The 21,492-nt window shown below is 40.4% G+C and overlaps 1 protein-coding gene across 1 annotated transcript in view; it reads right to left on the bottom strand.

The window, feature by feature from the left end:
- The window catches only part of INSRR (insulin receptor related receptor), a 449,037-nt gene that overhangs the window by 140,103 nt on the left and 287,442 nt on the right, over nucleotides 1-21,492 (bottom strand). Inside the window, exons 7-11 of the mRNA XM_069217860.1 lie at nucleotides 19,105-19,231; nucleotides 16,641-16,879; nucleotides 14,927-15,094; nucleotides 9,228-9,417; nucleotides 2,964-2,999 (exon numbers count right to left, since the gene is read on the bottom strand). Of these exons, the coding sequence (XP_069073961.1) occupies nucleotides 2,964-2,999; nucleotides 9,228-9,417; nucleotides 14,927-15,094; nucleotides 16,641-16,879; nucleotides 19,105-19,231 (760 nt within the window). The remainder of the gene's footprint in view (nucleotides 1-2,963; nucleotides 3,000-9,227; nucleotides 9,418-14,926; nucleotides 15,095-16,640; nucleotides 16,880-19,104; nucleotides 19,232-21,492) is intronic.

Genomic DNA, 21,492 nt, shown 5'->3' with positions numbered 1-21,492 from the left:
ATCTTTACATTTAACTTGCAAAAACACTCTCACCCCTTTTCTCCTCTACATCCTTCATCACACAACTACAAAAAACTAAACTAAAAATGTGAAATTACAAAACAAAAAATACATCAAAAGAAATAAAAAATAAAATGTAAAACATTTAAGCACTACCCCCATACTTCTAGAAAAACAACACTGCTCTCCCAAAATATTTTAACAGAGATAAACTACAATATTATAAAAAAGAAATATTACATACACCCATATTATATACAATGATATTTTTTTAAATAATAATAAATGCAACATTAAAAACAATATACTTACCTTCAATATTCCACACAATGGTTTTAATATTACCATACAAAGGCAACAATATTATAGTAAGACAAAAGTTAACTCAATATTTTGGTAAAACATCCTAAGGCACATGTAAAAATGTAGCACTCTTAAAAAAGAGAGTAAATAGGACCAGATATTCATTATGGTGTCATTTCTGTTTGGTCACTGAGGGATTCTGCTATATTTTACCAGACGTCTTTCTACTGTTCTGTTATGTCTCCAGGGCCTGCTTCAAACTGAAATTTAGAGTTTGATGTAGGAGGATACTGGTGACTTTTTTAGGATGCTGCAACACACCCTCTCCCAACCATCAGAGGCCAAATTTAGTGTGCCAGAATACTTCAGCCATCTCGGCATTGTGTTGGCACATGGCATTTTTAGTCTGTTTTCAGCTGGGCAAACAGGAATTATTGAAAAGGGGGGCTGGGTTTACCCTAGGTATCTGTAACTCCATTAGTTAGAAAATGACTAGGAGTCACCCACGCCCACTAACAACTGCCAATCATAAATGTGGCACTCCTTGTGAGAACTCTTACTGGACCTGCAGAAGTTCAGAAGTGGTCGGGACCTGCTGCCTATGACCTGAAAGGAGGCCTGAAGAACTGGAAAAGCTCCCTCTTGTACTTAGGACAAAGAAGTTAACTCCCACAGTCAATTAGCTGACCTCCAGTATGGCTACAGAAAGTAACATGCTGCAAGAGGCATTGTCCCTGAAGTGCCCAGCTGACCATTGGCAACTGGATCTTTTACTGGACGTTGCTGTTGTCTCTGCCTGACAGCCTGAGATTCTTTAAGTGCCTTTCCCATTGGTCTTGGTGGTCTTAAAGGTGTACTCCTGTGGTTGTTAAGGGCACCAGAGGAAAGTTTGTAAATGTTTGAAAACCTTTACTATGTGAGAAAAAGCATCCGACTATCAGGTTCCATGGAATCAGATTGAATTTGTACCCTTCAACCCTTAAAGGTACTAGAATCTCTAATAAAATTAGTAAGCTCAATTCTGCATTGGGACTTTTAAAATTTTCAGTGAGAAATCTCCAAAGCTCCAGAACTCCAGCAGGACCAACTGGCTTCAAGTGTCTGGCATCTGGTTCCCTGGTGGTGGCTACAATTTCAGCACCGGCCCGAATGGAGAGGATTTGTCTTTTTAAACAGTGACAAAGTCCCTCTCTGAAGTGGGACTTAGAAAGTTTTTAAAACCTCCTGACTTCCATTCTTTCACCAGGACCAATCTGCTTGGAGCATCTGACTAGGGCTTCATTGCAGTTGGCCTCAAATTGTGCCTAGGACCCAGTCTATCACTTCCTTAGATTATTGATGGATTTAAGTGCTTTTATGTGATATTTCTACTGACAAATTGATGTCTCCGGTTCCCCTTATAGAATTGATGTTGTTGTTGTGTCATTTTGTTTATTACATTTTACTCTATTTTCTATATAGATTACGTGGTGTTCGAATTTATTACTGTTTTGGTACTGCATAAATAATGTACATTTTGCACTAAGTTAAGTATTTCTGCTCTATTCCACAGCAACCAAGGGGTTGAGGCCAGGTTAATTTAGTGATTTTGAGGGTTCACTGTGACAAGAACTGTTATTACTTTAGGTGGGCAGTCGCCCACCCCAAATAATAATCAATTTTCTACAGTGGCCAAATCACTTTTAAAGATTTAAGGAGAGTCAAATCTTCCATGTTTTGTCAACTGTGCATTTGTAGAATCCCCCACAGCTGCTTGTGCAGGATTCAGTTGCACAAGAGCCATCTATGAGTTGGCAAGATATGTACTGGAGTTCTAAAGTTGAGGGAATAGGAATTGCCTTGCCCAGGGCTACAGTGAGCTTGTCATCTTTGAGAAATGTATTGGTTAATATCTACATTGGGGAGATCAGGGATGCATGATGTCTGTGAATATCACTTTGCTTCCCTCCACTCAGACACCCACAACTGGGTTTTAATTGGTTCTTTGAGCATGCTGGTCCCTGTCAGCATGTTGGCTTTTACTCTCACTCAATGCAATGACAGCATTACAGGCCAATCTGTAGTGAGGATGAGAAACCTGCCTCTATGATAGTTTGTTTATATCACCTAAGATCCTCCTTCCTGTTGGTGGAAGTCACACTTTAATGTGAGGATTTGTCAACATGATAAGCTGACATCCTGGACCAACAAGTTACAGCTCCACAGTAGGTCCTCGCTTTTCTTGGCTGAACTCACAATAAATCTTTGCACCTTCTTTAGGAGATCAATTAGGCATGTTGAATTCTTGATTCAAATTTCAGGTCCCTGCTAGCTCACAAAATTAAACCAAAAAGCATGCATTCCATTATCAAGGAGAACTCCCTGCTTTAGACTCTTAAAAACAAGTGACAGCATTCTTACCCGTTTAAGCCGTGCTGGTCTAACAGCTACAGCATGCAGTTTAGCTAAAGGGGAGAGAGGCTCAACACCTCTGCACCTCGAGGAAGAGCACTAATGTTACCCTGCTACATGCATAGAATATCCTTACACTTATTAAAAAACAAAACTGTTTAGCTTCATTTGAATGAGATACGGTATAGTGGTATCTTCTCTAACACACCCAACCACCAGCCTCCCGCCATCTCTCTGATATCTGGTAATCTAATTAGCTTATTTCTTACCTTGAGGAGTTCTTTTTCACAACTTTCCACGGAGGCCTGCAAAAATGAAAGAGAAATGAAAACTGTTGTGAACAATGCCCTGTTGGCTTATAGTGGGTGTGTGTCAATTTAGATCCATACTCAAGACTCAGACTGTAGTTCACTATGACACTTCAGACACTTCACCACCAGACCCCATGTGAGGAGGAGGGTCACCTTGGCTGTTAGTTATGTTTGAGAGTTTGGTGGAATGAGGAGTGTACACTTGTAGGAATATTTAAGGGTCCCAATTCACACACCAGTGCCCTGTGAGTGGGGAAAAAGTAGATCCTTCAAGATTAGTTTCCACTGTGGTGACCTCTTGTCCTATTGAGTCTGCTAAAGTAAATCCGGTGATTTGAGGCAATAATCTCCCCTATGTTAATATAGTTTTAGAACAAAAAACAGTGGATCTGTTACCTTGCTTGTCCTCCACTCCACCAACACAACACTATATTTGGTTACTAACGACTGCAAGCCACCTGGGACATAATTTCCCAGCTTCAATTTCACATTTAACAACCAAATGCATAGTGGATTTGTAGTCTGGATTATTTAAACGTAACCAGTTTTACTAACAAACTTGGAAAAGGTGCTGTTTAACCCCAGGGCTGGAGCGTGATGTCCCTCATGTCAAGGAATCATCTGTTGTACTATAACCGCTGTTAGTTACATGCAATTTCTCTACTATTTTCTGCCAATGCCTTGAGTTCTTTTAATAGTTGGGTTACAGTTCATTATTCCATGATCTCTTTTGCCAGAATAGGTATTTCCTTAATTGGAAAATCTGGAATTCCTAAATAATAGCTTAAATTGTTTGCTACACAAGGACAATAAATGATTTTTTTTTTCTATATGGCGTATCCAATTACAGGGCCTGCAGTAGAGAGGCCTTGTGTTCCGGGTGTCGTACCACTTTTGAAAAATCATGGAGGATTATTAGTCCTAATCCTTTGTTGTGTCTCTCAACCTGGGATGGAACAACTGGATGCTAACTGTGGAACAGAGGCTAGACAGGACATTAAGTAAGTTAAGAAAAGAGTACTGTCGCACACAGGTGAAACAGTGCCTAAGGGAAGAAGAGTGAATATTCATCGAGTATCTCTTGGATAAGCTGCATTGCTGTTTCCTTCTAATCAGAGGCCTGTGCAACAGAGTTCTTCTTTGGTTAGTAAACAGCCTTCCGCCAAAAGATGTTTACCGTACTGTGCAAATGGCTGTATCATACAGCCAGAGTAAATGGAGGCTCATTTGGAAGAAAGGGGAAACAAACACAGGAGCATCCCTGTAAATCCTATAACAGCTTAGACCCTAGCAAACTCTGGCATCCTCATTCAGAGAAGCTGAATGATCCTTCGAGATAATTTATCTGGTCTTCAATTTGTGAATTTTCTCACATTGAAATATGTGGTTTCGGCATGTTTTCATATCTGGGATATTTATTGTATCTAGCCAAAGGTTTCTCCAGAATATTCAAAAATGTTTCTTTTCGGTTAGGCTTGGCATTTGCGACATGTTTTATAAGTAGAAAGTTAGGCTGTTAAAATGTGTCCATGTTTCTAACGTACAGTTGAGTTGGAAGCCATTGTATCTCTTCTTTTCAGCTCAAACTCCATTTTACACAACTAAAGGAGTGATTCTGGGACATGTAGATTCAGTTAATTTTGCCCTTCACCTAAAGGTACAAGAGGCCTCCATGTCAATATGTGAACCATGTTGCTGTCTGGTGTTCCGCAAGTCATTGTACTTTAGAGCTTCAGTCCAGTTGGTTCAATCAAGGAACATTAACACTAAAAATCCCACAATGGACTTTGCTGTTGAACGTACACTCAGGTATTGAACATGGTTTCTTTGATGGCTTAGTATTTTGCTATGTCATAATCAGGTTCCCATTTCAATAGACTGAATGAAGTATTTTTATCAGCTCTTAAAACGTGAGACAGAGACCATCCGTGTGACCAACCAATAAAGAGAGAACACCTCTCCGGTGCACTTAAGAGAGCTAACAGACTAATAAAGGATTATGCCATTTCTCACTCATTGCAAAAGGTTTAGCTCTGTTGGATTTATTTTACCAGCAATTTTAAGAGATCCTACAATTCCCATACTCAAGAGCTCTCATTTATTGGCCTTGAATACATGAAAACTACATGTAGCTGCCAAGCTCTGACACTGCGTTTAGTAGAAGATCATTTTGTATCTTAGAAAACATAGGTCTATCCCTCCAAAACCATATTGCACCTCCTGGTCTATATTAGGATGGCCAGATGATTCAATGTTACCAAGGGCAAAATGCCCCCATATTCTGTTCAGTAATTACTGTATCAAGTACATTTTTCCAGCTGGCTCAATTAAATGTAATGATAACTACAACTATCATAATGTATTTCTTAGAAAATAAAAGTCCACAATGGAGCCCCATGTCCTTAATGACATGGAGCTAGTTGGTACCCTTAGTGCACGGTATGGGTACTGAATAAACACTATTGTTATTTAAAACTTGGTTGATTTCAGCACAAAAAAAGCATGCAAACCTGTATCATCAAAAACATTTACGCAACACCTTCAAATTATTATAACTCGCCACTTCCATACACAGTCTATTGAACTCAGTATCCACATTATATTAACTATAACTTGCACCTTCTCCATGCACTGCTTATACCTTTTATATTATATCACTCAGACCATCTAATAAAACAGCATTTACAACAACACTTATGACATCGCAAAACACATAGGTGGTCATTATCACCCTGGCGGTATTACAACGCCAGGGCCAAAACGACGGGAGCACCGCCAACAGACTGGCGGTGCCTCCCGGCGTATTTTGACCGCGGCGGTAGAGCCGCGGTCGCACCGCCTGGGCCGGCGGTTTTCTGCCACAATGGGCCTGGCGCTGCCCAGGGGATTACGAGTCCCCGACCGCCAGCCTTTTTCTGGCAGTCTGAACCGCCAGGAAAAGGCTGGCGGTATGGGGAGTCGTGTGGCCCCTGGGGGCCCCTGCACTGCCCATGCCCCTGACAGGGCCCCATGCGGCAGAGTGGAGTGGCATAGAGTGGAGAGGTATAGAGTGGAACAGAATAGACTTTAGTGTGTAGAGGGAAGTGCATAGAGTTAAGTGGCATACAGTGGAACAGCGCAGAGAGGAGTGGGGTACAGGGGAACTCTGTGCAGTGAAATAGCTTACAGTGGATTAGCATAGAGTGGATAATCCATATAAAAAATTCAAATGCATTGTAGTACATTAAATTACTGAAATGTAGTGTTGTACAGTGTATTTATAATTTTTAATAAGTGTATTTTTTTTTTTTAAGTAGCACAGCACTTTGTAGGTATTACTGTGGTACTGCACAGACTTTTTGTAAAAAATTAAATGTATAACAATTTTAAAATATACTATAGTACACTATATTTGTGAAAACAACATGGTTGCCTTTAACTTTTGTAAAGGCAGTCATTAGCCAAATGCTTAACACCTTGCCATCACTATGTACCATGGTACACATGCAAGGTACAGCTACAATAAAGAGGGAAACGCATGCTTACTCCCATGGAATTATGCTTTCAGCCGATGAGAGATTTAAAAGTACTCCTGCCACCTGGGAGAAGACCTGTGTTCCGTTTCTCTGTCCACTCTATGCAGGGAGTAGGCTGGTGGGCCCTGGGGTTCTACCTCGTGGCCCTCAGCATGGTAATTGGTCGGTGCCCCTGGTGGACACCTGGGCACCCACTTATATTTAAAGCAGGCCCAGGGGAAAGGGATCTCCGGGGCCATAATAGGCTTAGGGAGGGGAGCCATGCATGCCCCTTCCTTTTTTCAATAAGAATAAGATACTGTCCTGGATGATGGAGGAGGGGGCCTGCGTGGCCCCTCCCTTTTATTTACATTATGACCCTGGGGGATATAGTCCTTGGGCCCTAATTAGGCCCTGAGAGGTGGCTGTGTGTCCCCTTCCTTTATTTAATTACTTGGCCCTGGGGGGATGCGGTCCCTGGGCCTTTTTAGGTTCGGGGAAAGGGCCACGTGCCCCCTCCCCTTTTCAATGCATTTTCGCCCCTGGGGATAGAGTCCCAAGGGCCTAATATGGTTCACGGGCTCTAGAAGAGGGGGTATGTGTGACCCTACCTTGTTTATGGAATTTGGCCCCGACTGATGGGGTCCCCGGGGTCTATTAAGGCTTGGGGATGGGGGCTACACACCCCTTCCCTTAATATGTATGTTTTAGTCCTGGGTGAAAGGGACCCTGGGGCCCAAAGACCAACCTTATGCCGCTTCGCCATAGGCTGTGAGTGGCGTGGGTTTGGCAGCCTGCAGGGGGCGGTGGCTGCCTTCGGATGGGTTGCTTATAAGGCCAGGCCCAGTGGCCAACACCCACTGCATACGACCAATCCCCATCTCATGCTTCTTTCTTCCGCCACTCTTCAGTTCCTGCTGTTTGTTTTACATTTTCACCCCCACTTTCATACCTTGTCACAATTTTCCTCCCCTTTTCAATGCATTTTCGCCCCTGGGGATAGAGTCCCAAGGGCCTAATATGGTTCACGGGCTCTAGAAGAGGGGGTATGTGTGACCCTCCCTTGTTTATGGAATTTGGCCCCGACTGATGGGGTCCCCGGGGCCTATTAAGGCTTGGGGATGGGGGCTACACACCCCTTCCCTTAATATGTATGTTTTAGTCCTGGGTGAAAGGGACCCTGGGGCCCAAAGACCAACCTTATGCCGCTTCGCCATAGGCTGTGAGTGGCGTGGGTTTGGCAGCCTGCAGGGGGCGGTGGCTGCCTTCGGATGGGTTGCTTATAAGGCCAGGCCCAGTGGCCAACACCCACTGCATACGACCAATCCCCATCTCATGCTTCTTTCTTCCGCCACTCTTCAGTTCCTGCTGTTTGTTTTACATTTTCACCCCCACTTTCATACCTTGTCACAATTTTCCTATCTTTATCTGCCCTCTATGTTCACTCTTTTATGCCTTTCTCTCTCTCTCTCTCTTTCTCTAGGTCAAGTTTTTCCCATCACTTGCAACCACCTCCACAAATTAAGCACTGTCCATGCTGTAGCTTACAAAAGCTTCTTATTTGTACATTTGGACCCAACCAATTATTGCTTCCATCCTAGACAGGTGTTAAACATTAGTGACAGAAGTGAAATGTAAGATTATGTTCTTGCCAAATCTAGGTAAGCCATAACTTCAGAACTGCAGGAGCTGTAGAAAAAGACTAGCCTGATGCTGAGGGACGCAAACGTTCAAGTGAAAAGTAGAAAGATTTTACATTTTCATGTAAGGCCATGATTTTGAATCCGCAGGTGCTTTCCGACCCCCTAAGCGAGGACCTGTTTGAGCAGGTGGTGGAATTCCAAGTTGTGTGGAGTTTACGTGCCTGGTAATTATCAGGTGCAATAAAGTTCTCACTCTTTGTGTAATTTCTTCTGGTCAAACCTGCCCAAATTTAACAATGGAAAAGAATAGTACCAACAGTTGTGTGTTATTCCCCCCAAAATTGGAATGGTGGCAAATTTATCACACCTGATAAATTCTGAACACTGGTGAGTTGGATTTTATTGGTTCAGTTAAATAGCACCTACTCCACCTGGGCACTCATCAGGGACTTCACGACAGGTTGCACTTACCATAGGGAGATATCTCTAACTCAGGGGTAGTTATGCTACCTTTTTACGAAACAGTTTCCAGATATTTAGAACTTACCTAAACAGTAAGTTAGATGCCTTGTAGTGGTAGATAGTGCTTATTTCATGAAAATACAAATGTGCATCATATCTAAGATAATTTTAAAAAGTTCTCACACACTAAGGGCATCATACACAAAAATCTTTGTACATCTGTGCTCCACTTATATGTATAAAACCTACAATTTGGGAGACTAAATTCACCACCCTGTTTGACATTTTACTCTCATAAATTGCACATAGGACTATGAACAATACCCCAGCAGGGTGCATATTCCCATTTCTAAATGCAGGTTTGAGAATGGGATATTCCAGAGGACCTTGAATATTCCAGTGAACATGCACAAATGTGTGGGTTGGTTTGTTATGCATGCCTAATTTGCTGGTAAAGTCACTTGCTGGAATTTCAAGTAATATTACACAATGAGATGCAGGAGTGTGATTCCAATGATAGAAATAGAGGAAATGCCTCCTTAATTATCAACTGGGTTCTTTAACAATAAACATAGATCATCATTTCTTAACGTATGAAGACCCCACAACAAAGTGATCATTACCTTGGGATGAATATAGCATTTCGCAGGAAGTTTTCAAACTTCTTTTGGAAGGAACCCTCAGGAGTCTCTATTAGTTGACCTTCAGTCTGGCATGGGCAGCATTTGTCATCAATGTCATGGCCTTCATCATGGCTTCCACCGTCGTCATTGTCAAATCTGGTGTCAGCACTGCTGGTTGGCAGTTTTAGGCCTGCAGATCAGAGAGGAGTTTAGATTGTCTAGTTAACCTGGTTCTACATATCACAGCCCAAACAATTTCTTCTGTGTTGATTACACTCATTAAACTTGTTAATCCTGTAACCCCTGTGTAATGCAAAGGAACAACTGAGTACAGGTTATCAAATACATAAACGTTAGCAATCCTCTACCTGGCGCCTTTGTATGTACCATCTTGTACTCATACATTAGCTGCAGAAAAAAGGAGTAGTTGTCACATAGACTAGTTTATGATCCCTTTTTCTTCAATACAACTATTAAACAGCAAACTAAAAGGACAGTGCTGCCCATTTATAGCGGATTTGATGATCTGTTTCATGAGCCATGAACAGATGTTTCAGTGGGTCTGGGCTAGTAGTCGCTGCCTCTGGCTTTCCATTTTGCACAATTGGCACATCCTGGTTCCCCCAGTCTCAATTTCCATTTCTTAATCTTCCCTGAGACCACCATCTGCAAATTGGAGGTTGTGGAGGTGTTAAACGTGAAATAAAAGGCCTACATTATTATTTCATTGTGGACCAAAGGGGTGTGATGTCATTTCACTAGTTGAATCGACATTTATGATGAGAAATGCCTTATAAAAAGAGTAATATTGAAAGAAACAGCTTAGGTTCAGTCACGCTATGTTGTCAGCCATTCACTTATGAAAGAGAAATCTTAAAGTGCTGTAGTGAGTCCCTCTTGGTCCTAAGTTGGTTCCCCATTTTTAGCTTAATTTGATATTTTATATGCTTTAGCTTCAGTGCTTTTTAGCAGTGACATTTTACACACTTTGCATGCATATTATTCTAAGAATTTATTGTTAAGAGTTGCTTGTTTTACCTAGCCTTTTCTTGACATTTAATCAGTACTTTCTTTTCAAGGCTTGGAGCACAGTACACAATATCCTAGTGCTTTCATTGCCCTTTCAGAGACAGCTTCTAATACTTACACTAGGAATCAGAGCTCTGCCTCTAACAGATTGTTGCTTTGATTATAGAAATGATGCACTGACCCGGAAGGGGCAGAGAGGCATTCCAGCTGTGTCCGTCCTGGGACTAATGCTGTGTTCAACATGCAGCTCTGCTGGCTCTAATGTACCAGCTTCCTGAAAGAATTGCCATTCCCACAATAGTCTGACTCCTGACACTGTTCTCCAGGTATGGGGGCTATGGCTAACCTCGTAGATCGGGCCACGGCAGAGAGTAGACCCATGCTCTCAGTATAGACTTAGGGTTATGTAGAAATCACTTACTATGGTTGATTTGTTCATTCTCTTTACCATGTTCATAATGCTTGTTAATTTGCTTTGATTCACATGCATGAGAAATACAACAAAAGGGTGAGATCTGTTTCCACAACTTCCTTGGTAGTCAGAACATCATTTTCAGTTTGCCATTAAGGGTAGGGGTGGAGGTAAGGCACTGTGAGCTAGCCAGGAATTATGGGGAAGGGCTCATCGTCCACATCCTTAACTTCTCTTGTCCTAATGGCCAGTCCTGTTATCTTAGTAGGAACCGTATAAGAGTGTCCCTTAAGATGGGAGGAGGAGTCTTACATTTCTACAAAGGGTACAAGTTTGGAGGATACTGTATTCAACAAATGATTTCAGAGTGCATGCACAAGAGAACATCAACTGTGTCTGCGGAAAAGGGTGTAAAGAGCCCTTATAAGTGCTTCATGAAATGCATTTTTAAGGGTTATTCAGCTTCCTTGCATTGACTTGCAGAATGTTCCAGCCTTGAGGACACTCCACCCAAAAAAGTTATATTTCTACATCTGCTCTGCAATTATATGTGCACATTTTTCTTCGAAAGGAATCAGTTAACAGAATAAATCTATCATAAGATCCAAAATCAGAGACTGTACCTGTTGATTATAAGGAGCCCCAGGGCTCCTCACTCTTTCCTTAACCATGGTTACCAACTCTTACTTACGCTTCCTGACTTCTTTTAAGTGTCAACTGTCCACTCAATAATGTGGTGATGATACTCAAGTTTACATTAGATTCTCAAACGATCCATCTCCCTGCAAAGAGGTCAAATTAACCTAGCATAACATTTAGGGCCTTACTGCTAGGCTGGCAGTCTTGAGACCATGGTTCCCGGTGGCACGGCGGCGTTCGGAGTTGTGGTCAGCCACGGCGGCGCAGAACTCTGCACAGCCGTGCTGATCACGAGTCCAGTTTCTGCCAGCCGTTTCATGGAGAAAACCCAGTGCTGGGGGCCATCGGGAGGGGGGCACTGCACTGCCCATGGCCATGTCCAGCACCCTCGGAATGCGCACTGCTGCTGTGCAGGCACTGTACATTGAAAGGGTGCCAGAGGCCCCCTCTGTGTTTCGGCATTGGCCTCGGCTACATGTGGAGCCGAGGCCAATGCTGCATTACTGTTCCGGCTGGGCTGACTGGCGGAAACCTCCAAATATGGAGGTTTCTGCTGGTGAGCCCACCGGAAACGTCATAATGGGGCCGTAGGAGGCCGCCAGCTCCGCATCGGCCTTCTTTCCACAGGGCTGGTGGGCCTGTGGTCAGCCCGCCAGCCTCGTAATGAGGCCCCTAGACTTGGATGATTGCCAATTCTTTGCTGCTTAATCATTCCAAAAATGAGGCAATCTTTCCAGGGACGGAGGGTAGAACTTAGCATGCAACCTTCAAACTGTCTGGAGCTTTGTGGGATACAACATACTGGCAATGACAAACTATTGCCTCAAATAGGCACATTAACCAGTAGCTGCTTTTTCCGGCCAAGTGAGCTAAGGTCCCTCCTGACCCTCTTGCCTAAAGAACACGAAGCCTTAGTGGTTGGTACTTTCATAAGTTCACACTCGGAATACAGCTATAGACTCTTTTGTAGGCATTTCAACATTTATTATGCAGAGAGTAGGATAGTCACAGGATAAGACGAGAAGGTTAGGTCTCAATCACCAGAAGATCTAGGTACTGACCTCCTTTGCTAAATGTATCCAATTCAAGATGGAATGTCTTACCTAGACATATTTTCACCATCTGGCGCCAGTTTATATGGCCTCAAGAACAACAAATGAGACAGAATGTTGAGAGCTCATACTAATGATCAGGCTCTTCCCAGTCCCATGTTTCAGTTCAATCTTAGCACAAAAGGTTGTTGAGAATTTTCTAGTCAGGCACCCGGTCACTAGTAGTCAGATATTTTGCCTCTTTCCTGTAATTTAGAAAGAACCCTAACATTGCCCTGTTTTGCTCAGTTCCCATTTAGGATCATACCAAGAGAAGTATTGGGGTAGAGGCGGGTAGAAATCCAAATAGTCAGAATTACACTTGTTTCTTTTGTTTATAATTTGCTCTAGTTTTTTTTTTTTTTTTTATATGTGCAGAAGATGGGGCAAAGGTTTCTCAGCAGCAAACAAAAAGCGACCATATACTAATATTTTATTTTATTTACACAAATCCATATTTTACGTTTTTGTGAAGGAAAAAATAGAGTTTCCATGTACTTATCTGGTGGAAATAACACATTTTTTGTGAACAAATATAAAAAATGATATCACACTGCAATTTAAACCAGTTACACTTTTGTACTATCTCCAGTAGTTATTGATTAATGATGTTTTTTTAATCCGTTCCCTATTGTTCCTATTTTAATTATTGATTTAATCAATTTTTAACTTGCTTAAGGAATACATTAAAATATCCATTTAGATATTTCTGTTTGGCTTCCCTTCACCTTTACACACACACACACATATATATATATATATATATATATATATATATATATTATATCATATACCCAGTATGCACTGGATTAGAGCAGATACCTATCTGTTTGTGAATTATCAGACTAAAAATGGCCAACAAAGATGGCACTGATAAAAATATTATTGTCTAGTTTATAAGGTTCCAATTCAAACATACGTCTTTTGGACCATGGTTGTAAACAGAGTGACCAAAATACAAACAGAATTCAACTGCGCTCACTCTTCGACCAATAACAAGTAGCAGAGCTTTGCAGTGATATGGTCTCACCTAAACATGTCATCAATAGTCAAGCAGCACATTTGTATTAACTAATTGGTGGGGAGGTAGCTTGAAGGTAAACCAATGGATGTTGTAAAGGAGGCCAAACAATTGTCACAGTATAACTAAAAGACAGTGTTGGCATGTGACCACTAGAACATAGTTTGACCTAAAAAGAGGTGGAAGAAAGAATAGTGGTCCTTTTCACACAGGAATTTGTACTCGCTCATGGGATGAGCAGAGAAGCAAACACTGCAGTTACACTGGCAGGTTATTCATAAAGGTTTCAGGGGAGAAACAAGGGTGCGAATGTGATGAGCATGTAATGACAAGCCCCTTGGCATCCATTAAAACGAGGCTTCTTATATGGAAAGACTTGAGTTGCAAGAGATCGTAAGTGTTTAGGGCACATTCCACATTATTGACTATCACAAACACTCATATGTTTCTAGCAATGGAGAAGTAATTGGTTGTTTGATGTATTGATTTACAGTGAGGAGCAAATGCCAGAAAAGATCAAGCATGAAGGTGCTGATTAAAATAGCAGTTTGGTCAGATACTGGAGGTGCATTTTGTTTCCAGTTATTGAAACTACATCAGAGAAACTAGAGAGTGCCTCCAATTATGAGGGTTCCCTCACACCATATGTTTTGTCATTTTCTTTTATCGCTGAGGTTTTGGGACCCATATTTGTTGGATGTCTCAGACGCAAGGTTTGAAAGAAATCTGCCGCAAATGCCAAATTATTCATATAGCACTAATATCACAGTAAAAGAATGCTAGCATTACTCACAAATTAAATTATGTTCTATTACACCACCTTAAAAACACACATTGTCGCCATATGGACAATTGAGAGGATGTTGGTTGCTCTTATTCAAACAAATATAATCAGATTTCCATTTTATTACTGCTATCCCTTGCCACAGAAGTACTGACGTTTTAGTTAATATTGGATGCAGCAAAGGAGCATTCATGGACTAGTCTCGCTAAAAAATAATAATAATTACGTGGTTATTCTCATGGCTTCGTATAAGGTTGTTAGGTTGGAGCACTTCACTCCTTACTTTTGAATGCTGGGAGTAAAGTGATTTTGTAGGGAGCATTTTTAAGAAGATGAAAATCGAATGATACATTTTATTTTCTAAATAACTTGTCCTTTCTTCGAAGCTGGAAATTTACATAATTGAAACGATCTGTTATGGACCTCAAATTTACTTTTCAGATTAGGCAGCAATAAGAGTGCCACGTCTCCTTATGGAACATCACTGTCTGGACAAATTCCTAAGGATGTTCGGATGGAAGCTTGGATACACTCCTAGGTTTCCAATAGTCTCTATTATTTTTCCTTTTATGAGCATGTCCCCAAAATCATCAATCAAAACTAGCGAGAACATTGCTTGTTGAGTGTGCTAGTTACTGGGACAGATGATGAATACACTCTTGGAAAAAAGGTGAATAAACACTCTCCTTGGTGAAAACGTACTCTATTCACATTATAGCTCACCTTTAGTGCAGTAATCATTGACATACAGTTCTGAGTCTTCAACCAGCTGCTGCCAGAGCACCAGATAATATGTGATGTTTCCATTGCGTTGTGTTGGTGGCTTCCAGCGTACAATAATGTGTGAAGAGGAGTTAGCCATGAAAATAACATCTCGTGGAACTGTAGGAGCTGTGGAAAAGGATCAACTTGAGAAACAAACTCTGGTTGCATTCAAGTTAGCACTTACACACCCCTCCCCCACCTCCAGGGGAGCACATACTCTCACACCAGCCACATCGGCTGTTTCAAGAAATGGCTGGACAAACAGAACTTTCATTCACACCATGTTCTCCAGCTATTTATTTATTTCTCATTTTTATAAAGCACAAATCAACCACCGAAATGCCAATATGTTGTACACTAAAATGCAAAGGGACTTAAGTTAGTCGCTTATATAGCGACAACTTGGAGGGTAACAGATCAGAAATCAGCATCAACAATTTAAAAACAGTCTTAACAAAAAGCATGGATTGATGAATGCAGAAAGTAGTACAGAGCATTCCGCATCACCGTTGACAACTCCATTACTCTGTATTAACCAAAAAAAAGACTTGGCACTCAAATAAGCCAGACAGATCTGAAGCAGTGCACAATTCCTCATTTAATATCATAAATTGATTTGAATAATGTTGCCCAGCCCCTTGATGTAGCGGCACAAAGAATGGTGTAGAATGTATGATTCCTCAATGGTTTCCTAATATAGTGAGACAGTTGTGTCACGCTTAATCTACCACATCTTGCATCTTCATCTTCTACAATCCCATGAAAATCTAATTCTGGCAAATACCAAGCATAATGTCCAAAAAGTCATATAGAGAAAAGTCTGACAAGACAATCCTGAGTACCTTTAGTCCTGGTCTGGTAAACTGGGCACATGTTCAGAGGTTTCTTAATGACTTCAGTCTGTACTGTGACACCCAACACCAAAAGTAGTTTGTAAGTAAATTGCTGAAGCAAAATCAAGAAGACCGTGAGAATATTCTGACTTCATCAGTGAAAGAGTAAGCTGAATAACTTCTGGGATACAAATGGCTGTATCTTTGATTTAAATTAGGTGTTCATATTGAGTTTATCAAATTGTATTCACAGCGGCCCACTGAGATATGAAGAGATACAATTTTGTGGAACTGACAGCCTTGGTCATCATTTGTGAAGTGCAAACATTTTAAAGAGTGTATTATTCAAGAAGAACTCTTGTGCACAGTACCTGAGTTCCATCCTTTAGGTGGAGCCAACATTACTAAGTCCTAAACTGTAAAATGGTGCCTCTATTCGGATAAATGGAGTTGGATTGTATCAGCTTGAGACGACTAGGTCCTTACTGATTAATTACAGTTAATCACTTTTTCACTAGTTCAAGAAGGAGAAGGAGGAACCAGTCTATCAGTGGTGTTAATCTGGTAAGAAGATTCAACAACAGACAGAGTAATGTAGAGATGGGAGGATTTCAGGACTGAGATTAGCCGTTTTGACGGGTGTCCATCCAAGATTCAGTCTAGATCAAGTAGTAGGTCTTTATCATGAATAGTTTCTTAACTATATGGGGTTTGTGGGTGCTTTCAGCTGCCATGACCACCATGCCTTTGGTGCCAAGTTGACTTTATTCCATTGACCAATCCTTCCCAAATATATTAAATGAAAGCCCATGTAGTGGTGTTAGATGTTGGAGACTTACCAGCTGGTTTAGTGCGAATATAAACAATGTCACTCTGTGCCCCCAAGTTCCGGCTTTCCTCTGCTGTGGTTAGAGTGATGGTACGAACAAAAATAGCATATTGTGTCCAAGGCTTGAGGTTCATCAAAGTGACAGTTGGGTCTTGGTCATTGTTTAAAGGCAGATCCAGATCTACCACATTCCAGTTGTTAGCACCGCAGGCGTCCTGGCCAATGTACTCAGTTACATTCTGGAATGGTCTGAAACAAAAAGAAAAAAGGTGGTGTAGTAAAGGCAAAGCACAGAAGTATAATGAGATATGACTAACCTAACCATATTTTCAAAGCATCATAAACTGGAACATCAATGCAATAGTATGTAGTGCACACAGTCAATCAAATGTCAAAACATATCACCAACCTTAATCTAGACCACTTTACAGAATAACAGAATTAAGACATTGCCACTTTGGACATACAAATAAAGGTAACAATTGTGCCAGTGCCACAGTAGAATAATTGTCAGTTCAGACCCACACTCCAGCATAGTGCCATATCTCAACAGGTCTCCAAATAAGAGGGCGAACTACGTCCACCAAGGTAGGATTAGTAGATAGGAGAACACTGAGAATATCCTTATTTTGGGTTATTTTGCTTGGTAAGGTTAGATGAATATTAAAAAGGATCAAAGTAATCTCACCACTGCCAACATGATACAAGACAATGTCCACCAGTCAACTATGGATATCAGGTATAAAGTAGGCATGGGAGGCTCTATGAACCCTTTTCAGGTTGTCATCATGCCTAATTTACCTCAGCCTTCTACCTCGCTCAGCCTGCCTTCCATGGCCCCTTTAATATGCTATCATGACTTAAGGTTCTATGCTGGGACCATGAAAAGGGGCCTTGAACTTTTTGCCCCCATTTCCCACTTTTTGCTGGTGTTTTCCTGACTCTGATGGTGCCCTCGGTACTGCTAACCAGTCCCAGGGCCTGTGCTCTTTGTAAAATGGATATGCAAATTAGGCTAATTATAATTGGCTAAGTTAACCTACCTATAAGTCTCTAGAATATGGTAGGGCATGTAGGTTTAGTGACCACAGCATAGGTAGTGCACCCATAGGTGCACTGCTGAGGTGCCCAGTGTCATTTTAAAGGCAGACCTGCCTTGCTGGCTGCTTTTAAATTAAAGTTATATGCAGATTCATTACCCCTAAACTCCACCCAAATTTGATGTAATGTTGGATTTTTTTTTAACATTATCTTCCTTTAAAATCTTTCCTTTATATTTTGATTTACTTGAATTGCCTTAAAAATGTATTTCCTTAAAATAGTTTTTCCATGGTTTGGATTCCTCCAATGAGTTGTACTGAGCCTTTAAGTTGTTCCCCCAACAGGATAGCTGAAGGACAGACATACTGAACTTTAAGGTAAAAGTTACTTGCATGTCACCAGTAATATGGTCCTCAGCAGACCACCCCTACTATTTAGTGGAGCACATTTAACCCTGCTGCAATGGCACAAAACAATGATATGAAACTAGAGCCCTGGCTGTTACCTTCAAGCAGTGGAATGTTAGTTAAGACAGGTCAAGTAGCATGAGATTGCCTCCTTGCTTTACAGTTCCTTCTTCTGTGATAGCAGATAGAGATCTCACACTCCTATTCTGATATATGTTAAACACATTTTAAGAGTTAAAAAAGCAAGGGCCTACAGCCTGTTCTCCACGATGTTCCCCAAAACTGGAAGCTCTTTAATTTTTAAAGCTAAAAAGGCTTCTGTTTGGGAACATAAATACAAGGATGGTGGTCTATTGCTCTTTGCAGTCTACCATGACTGGTTTGTAGCCAATCACAGGGAGTCACAATAGTGACCTGCCTAATTATTATTATTGAGGCAAGTCATTCTTCAACCCAATGTGGCTAGATATTTTGCTATGTGACCTATTGGTACATTTGTTGTGTTGCAAAATCATAGAGAGGTTGCAAAAAGTGGTGCACAATTTGTGACCACTTTTCACCAACAATTAGCCCCCAAAGAGACAGTAAATGATTGATCTAATAAATCCTCCCAGCTTACAGTTATATCAGGGGGATAGTCACTCTGATGTGAGGTAGATGAACAAAGCAAATTCAAAATCTCTTACAACATTTTATCCCTTCTTCTACCATGCTTTTCAAAATTAGATTAAAAACAAGACACAAAAGTACAAAAAATGTATAAACATCAATATTTTACATAGTGATAGAACTCTACAGCACTTACTGGTGAACAGACAACAAAGGCACAGGGTGAATTGCCCATTTGTCAGCAAACAAGGGGCCAAAATAGTCCTACAGATATCCCATTATTCCTCAGTTCTGATGTCTAATAAATATGTAACATAGAGCAAGCACTTCCCAAATGGGATCAGTGTGAGGAAATAGCTAGTATGAAGGTAGAAGAGAGGCACAACTAACAGACAAGCAGCAAAGTTTGGTACTTACGATTCTTTATAGTGGACAATGAAGCTCAGGAGGTCCCGGTATTCAGGTGGCTGGTAGCGCTCCCACTTCAAAAAGATTTGGTCTGCGTAAGTAATGTTTGAGATGAAACGCAAGGTGTGGGATTTGCCTGTGGGGAGATTTGGATTATTAAAAAGTCTCAAAGTAAAAGGTAAGAATAATAAAGTCAAATGTTAAACTTGAATAGTTATGACACAATCTACTGCCTTGGTGATGCCGTGAATTAAATGTGCTTTGTAACAATTGTTAAAGTGAGAGAAAAAAAAATCAAAATGCACTGTGCTTGACTAACTGCTTATGGCTGCGTTTCTCAAATATTTCTTCCCGCTGTGTGGGAGTGATACATGACGTCTGGTGGTACTGCAGCATATTTCTCCTTTCTACTTTGCTGGTACAAAATAAAGTTATAATTACCTCACAGGCGTGCCTTGTGATCCATCTCTGGGACTACTAGATTCAATCAATTCCCTTATTTCAATCATGCAATTTTCACTGACCACTGTAAGTTAGAATAGTGGAATGTTGGGAAGTCGATTGGAAGAGCCTTAGGGTAAATAATGGCTGACGTACATCAGTCCGAACATTCTAATGCTTGTCTTTTTGTTTCTCCCTTTTCAATTTAGACCATTCTTCCCTCAGTGACTGGAATATCACAATAGTATTATAGCCCCGCACTGACGCCTCGAGCTATACTGATTGTTAAAGTTCCTCTCCTTCATTAGAGCCTTGTGAATGTGGGTTAGCCCTATAACTCATGTCCATAGCCTTTAACAAAGGTTATAGTCTGGGGAGCAGACGCACTGAAGAGAATCTACGAAACAAGCTGTGGGAAAAATGGTCTCCAGTCTTACAGTTTATTCTTTATACAAATAAAAAAATAAATCACTGCTAAAGTCACACTGCATTACAAAGGGGACTGATCGTAGGCTACAAGAGTAGGAAAATTGTGCATATTGTCCTAATTAGGCAATTTTCAAAAATATGAATCGCAAAGGAGGATATGAAGGTTACCATTCTGAAAAAACAGGATTGTTTAATGTGGTTTCATATGACGTTACATTAAAATCTTAGGGTAATCTGTCTAATTGGGCAGTACTATAGGACTGAGGTAACACAAAATGACATAACAGTAACCACATACAAAGCGGTACAATGCATATAATGTTATATCTTTTTAAGATAAACTACTGAGTGCCGGTAAAATGCTGCTATAAAAAGATAGTAAATGATTGTCATGTACTGCGGAGCAGTAAATGAAAGATAATTTTGTTTCTTCCTTCAAAGGTCGGGGACCACTCATTCCTAAATTTAATGAATCTGATTAAGTTTTATCATGGACAGAAATCCTTTATTCCCTCCGAAAACCCTAATTTACATGCAGTATCAAATTATGCATGTGGAAGTTTAAAAATGTTTAAACTGCATTTCAGTGATTTACAAAAGCAACCATAAATACATAGTTGCTAAAATGGATATCAATGAATAAGATATATATAAGTGAAATGGGATGGGAGTTTTAATGAATGAGACATTTCTAATTTATGGAAAATATGTACCAAATGCTGGATTGTGAGAAAACTGTAGCAAATCTATGATTTATGAGTATTTTGCAGGAAAGTAAAACGTATGTATTTATATGTGTATACAAACATACATGTTTAAATATGTGTGTGTGTGTATATATATATATATATATATATATATATATATATATATATATATATATATATATATATATATATTCAAAGAAACTGGTGCATTATAATCGCACACCAAGGGCTGCACATCATCCAAAACCAGCTAGTAAAATAATCAAAAACCACTTTTAAATAATTTAATCGGCTGCTTATTTAATGAAAAAGATTTGATGCAGGTAAATAAAAACCCGCAAAAGTTGGTACATAAGCACAAAAAGGAAATCAATAATGTGCCCACCATACAAAAAACACACGCTGTCCCCACCAAATGTCTACGCATTTCGGCCGAAGCCTTCAACAGGACATTGGCAACCATTTTTACACTCAACTATTTAAACCATATAGTCCTCTTTGTTGTAAACCACATGACTTAGGAGAGGTGCAAACGGTGCGGCCATTTTGTAACGTGGCAGTTCTATATTTAAGAAGTAATAATAAACTTCTAATCCTGTGCTATATTTAGAATAAAAATTCAAATATGACATTATATATTTCTTTCATGTTATAATGCAATATCACAAATATGATCTGGTCGCCTATACATACATAAAAATTGATTATAATCACAGTCAATAATTGTTAAATACAAGGGAGGGAATACCCCATATGTGATATTTTTCCTCTTTTTCACTCTTCCTTTTACCTTTTGCTCTTAATATCAACATATTATCCA

Source organism: Pleurodeles waltl, chromosome 12 (assembly GCF_031143425.1).
Source record: "Pleurodeles waltl isolate 20211129_DDA chromosome 12, aPleWal1.hap1.20221129, whole genome shotgun sequence".
Taxonomy (NCBI): domain Eukaryota; kingdom Metazoa; phylum Chordata; class Amphibia; order Caudata; family Salamandridae; genus Pleurodeles; species Pleurodeles waltl.
Note: the sequence above shows the minus strand (reverse complement) of the source record. Positions and strands in the feature narration are given on the sequence as shown.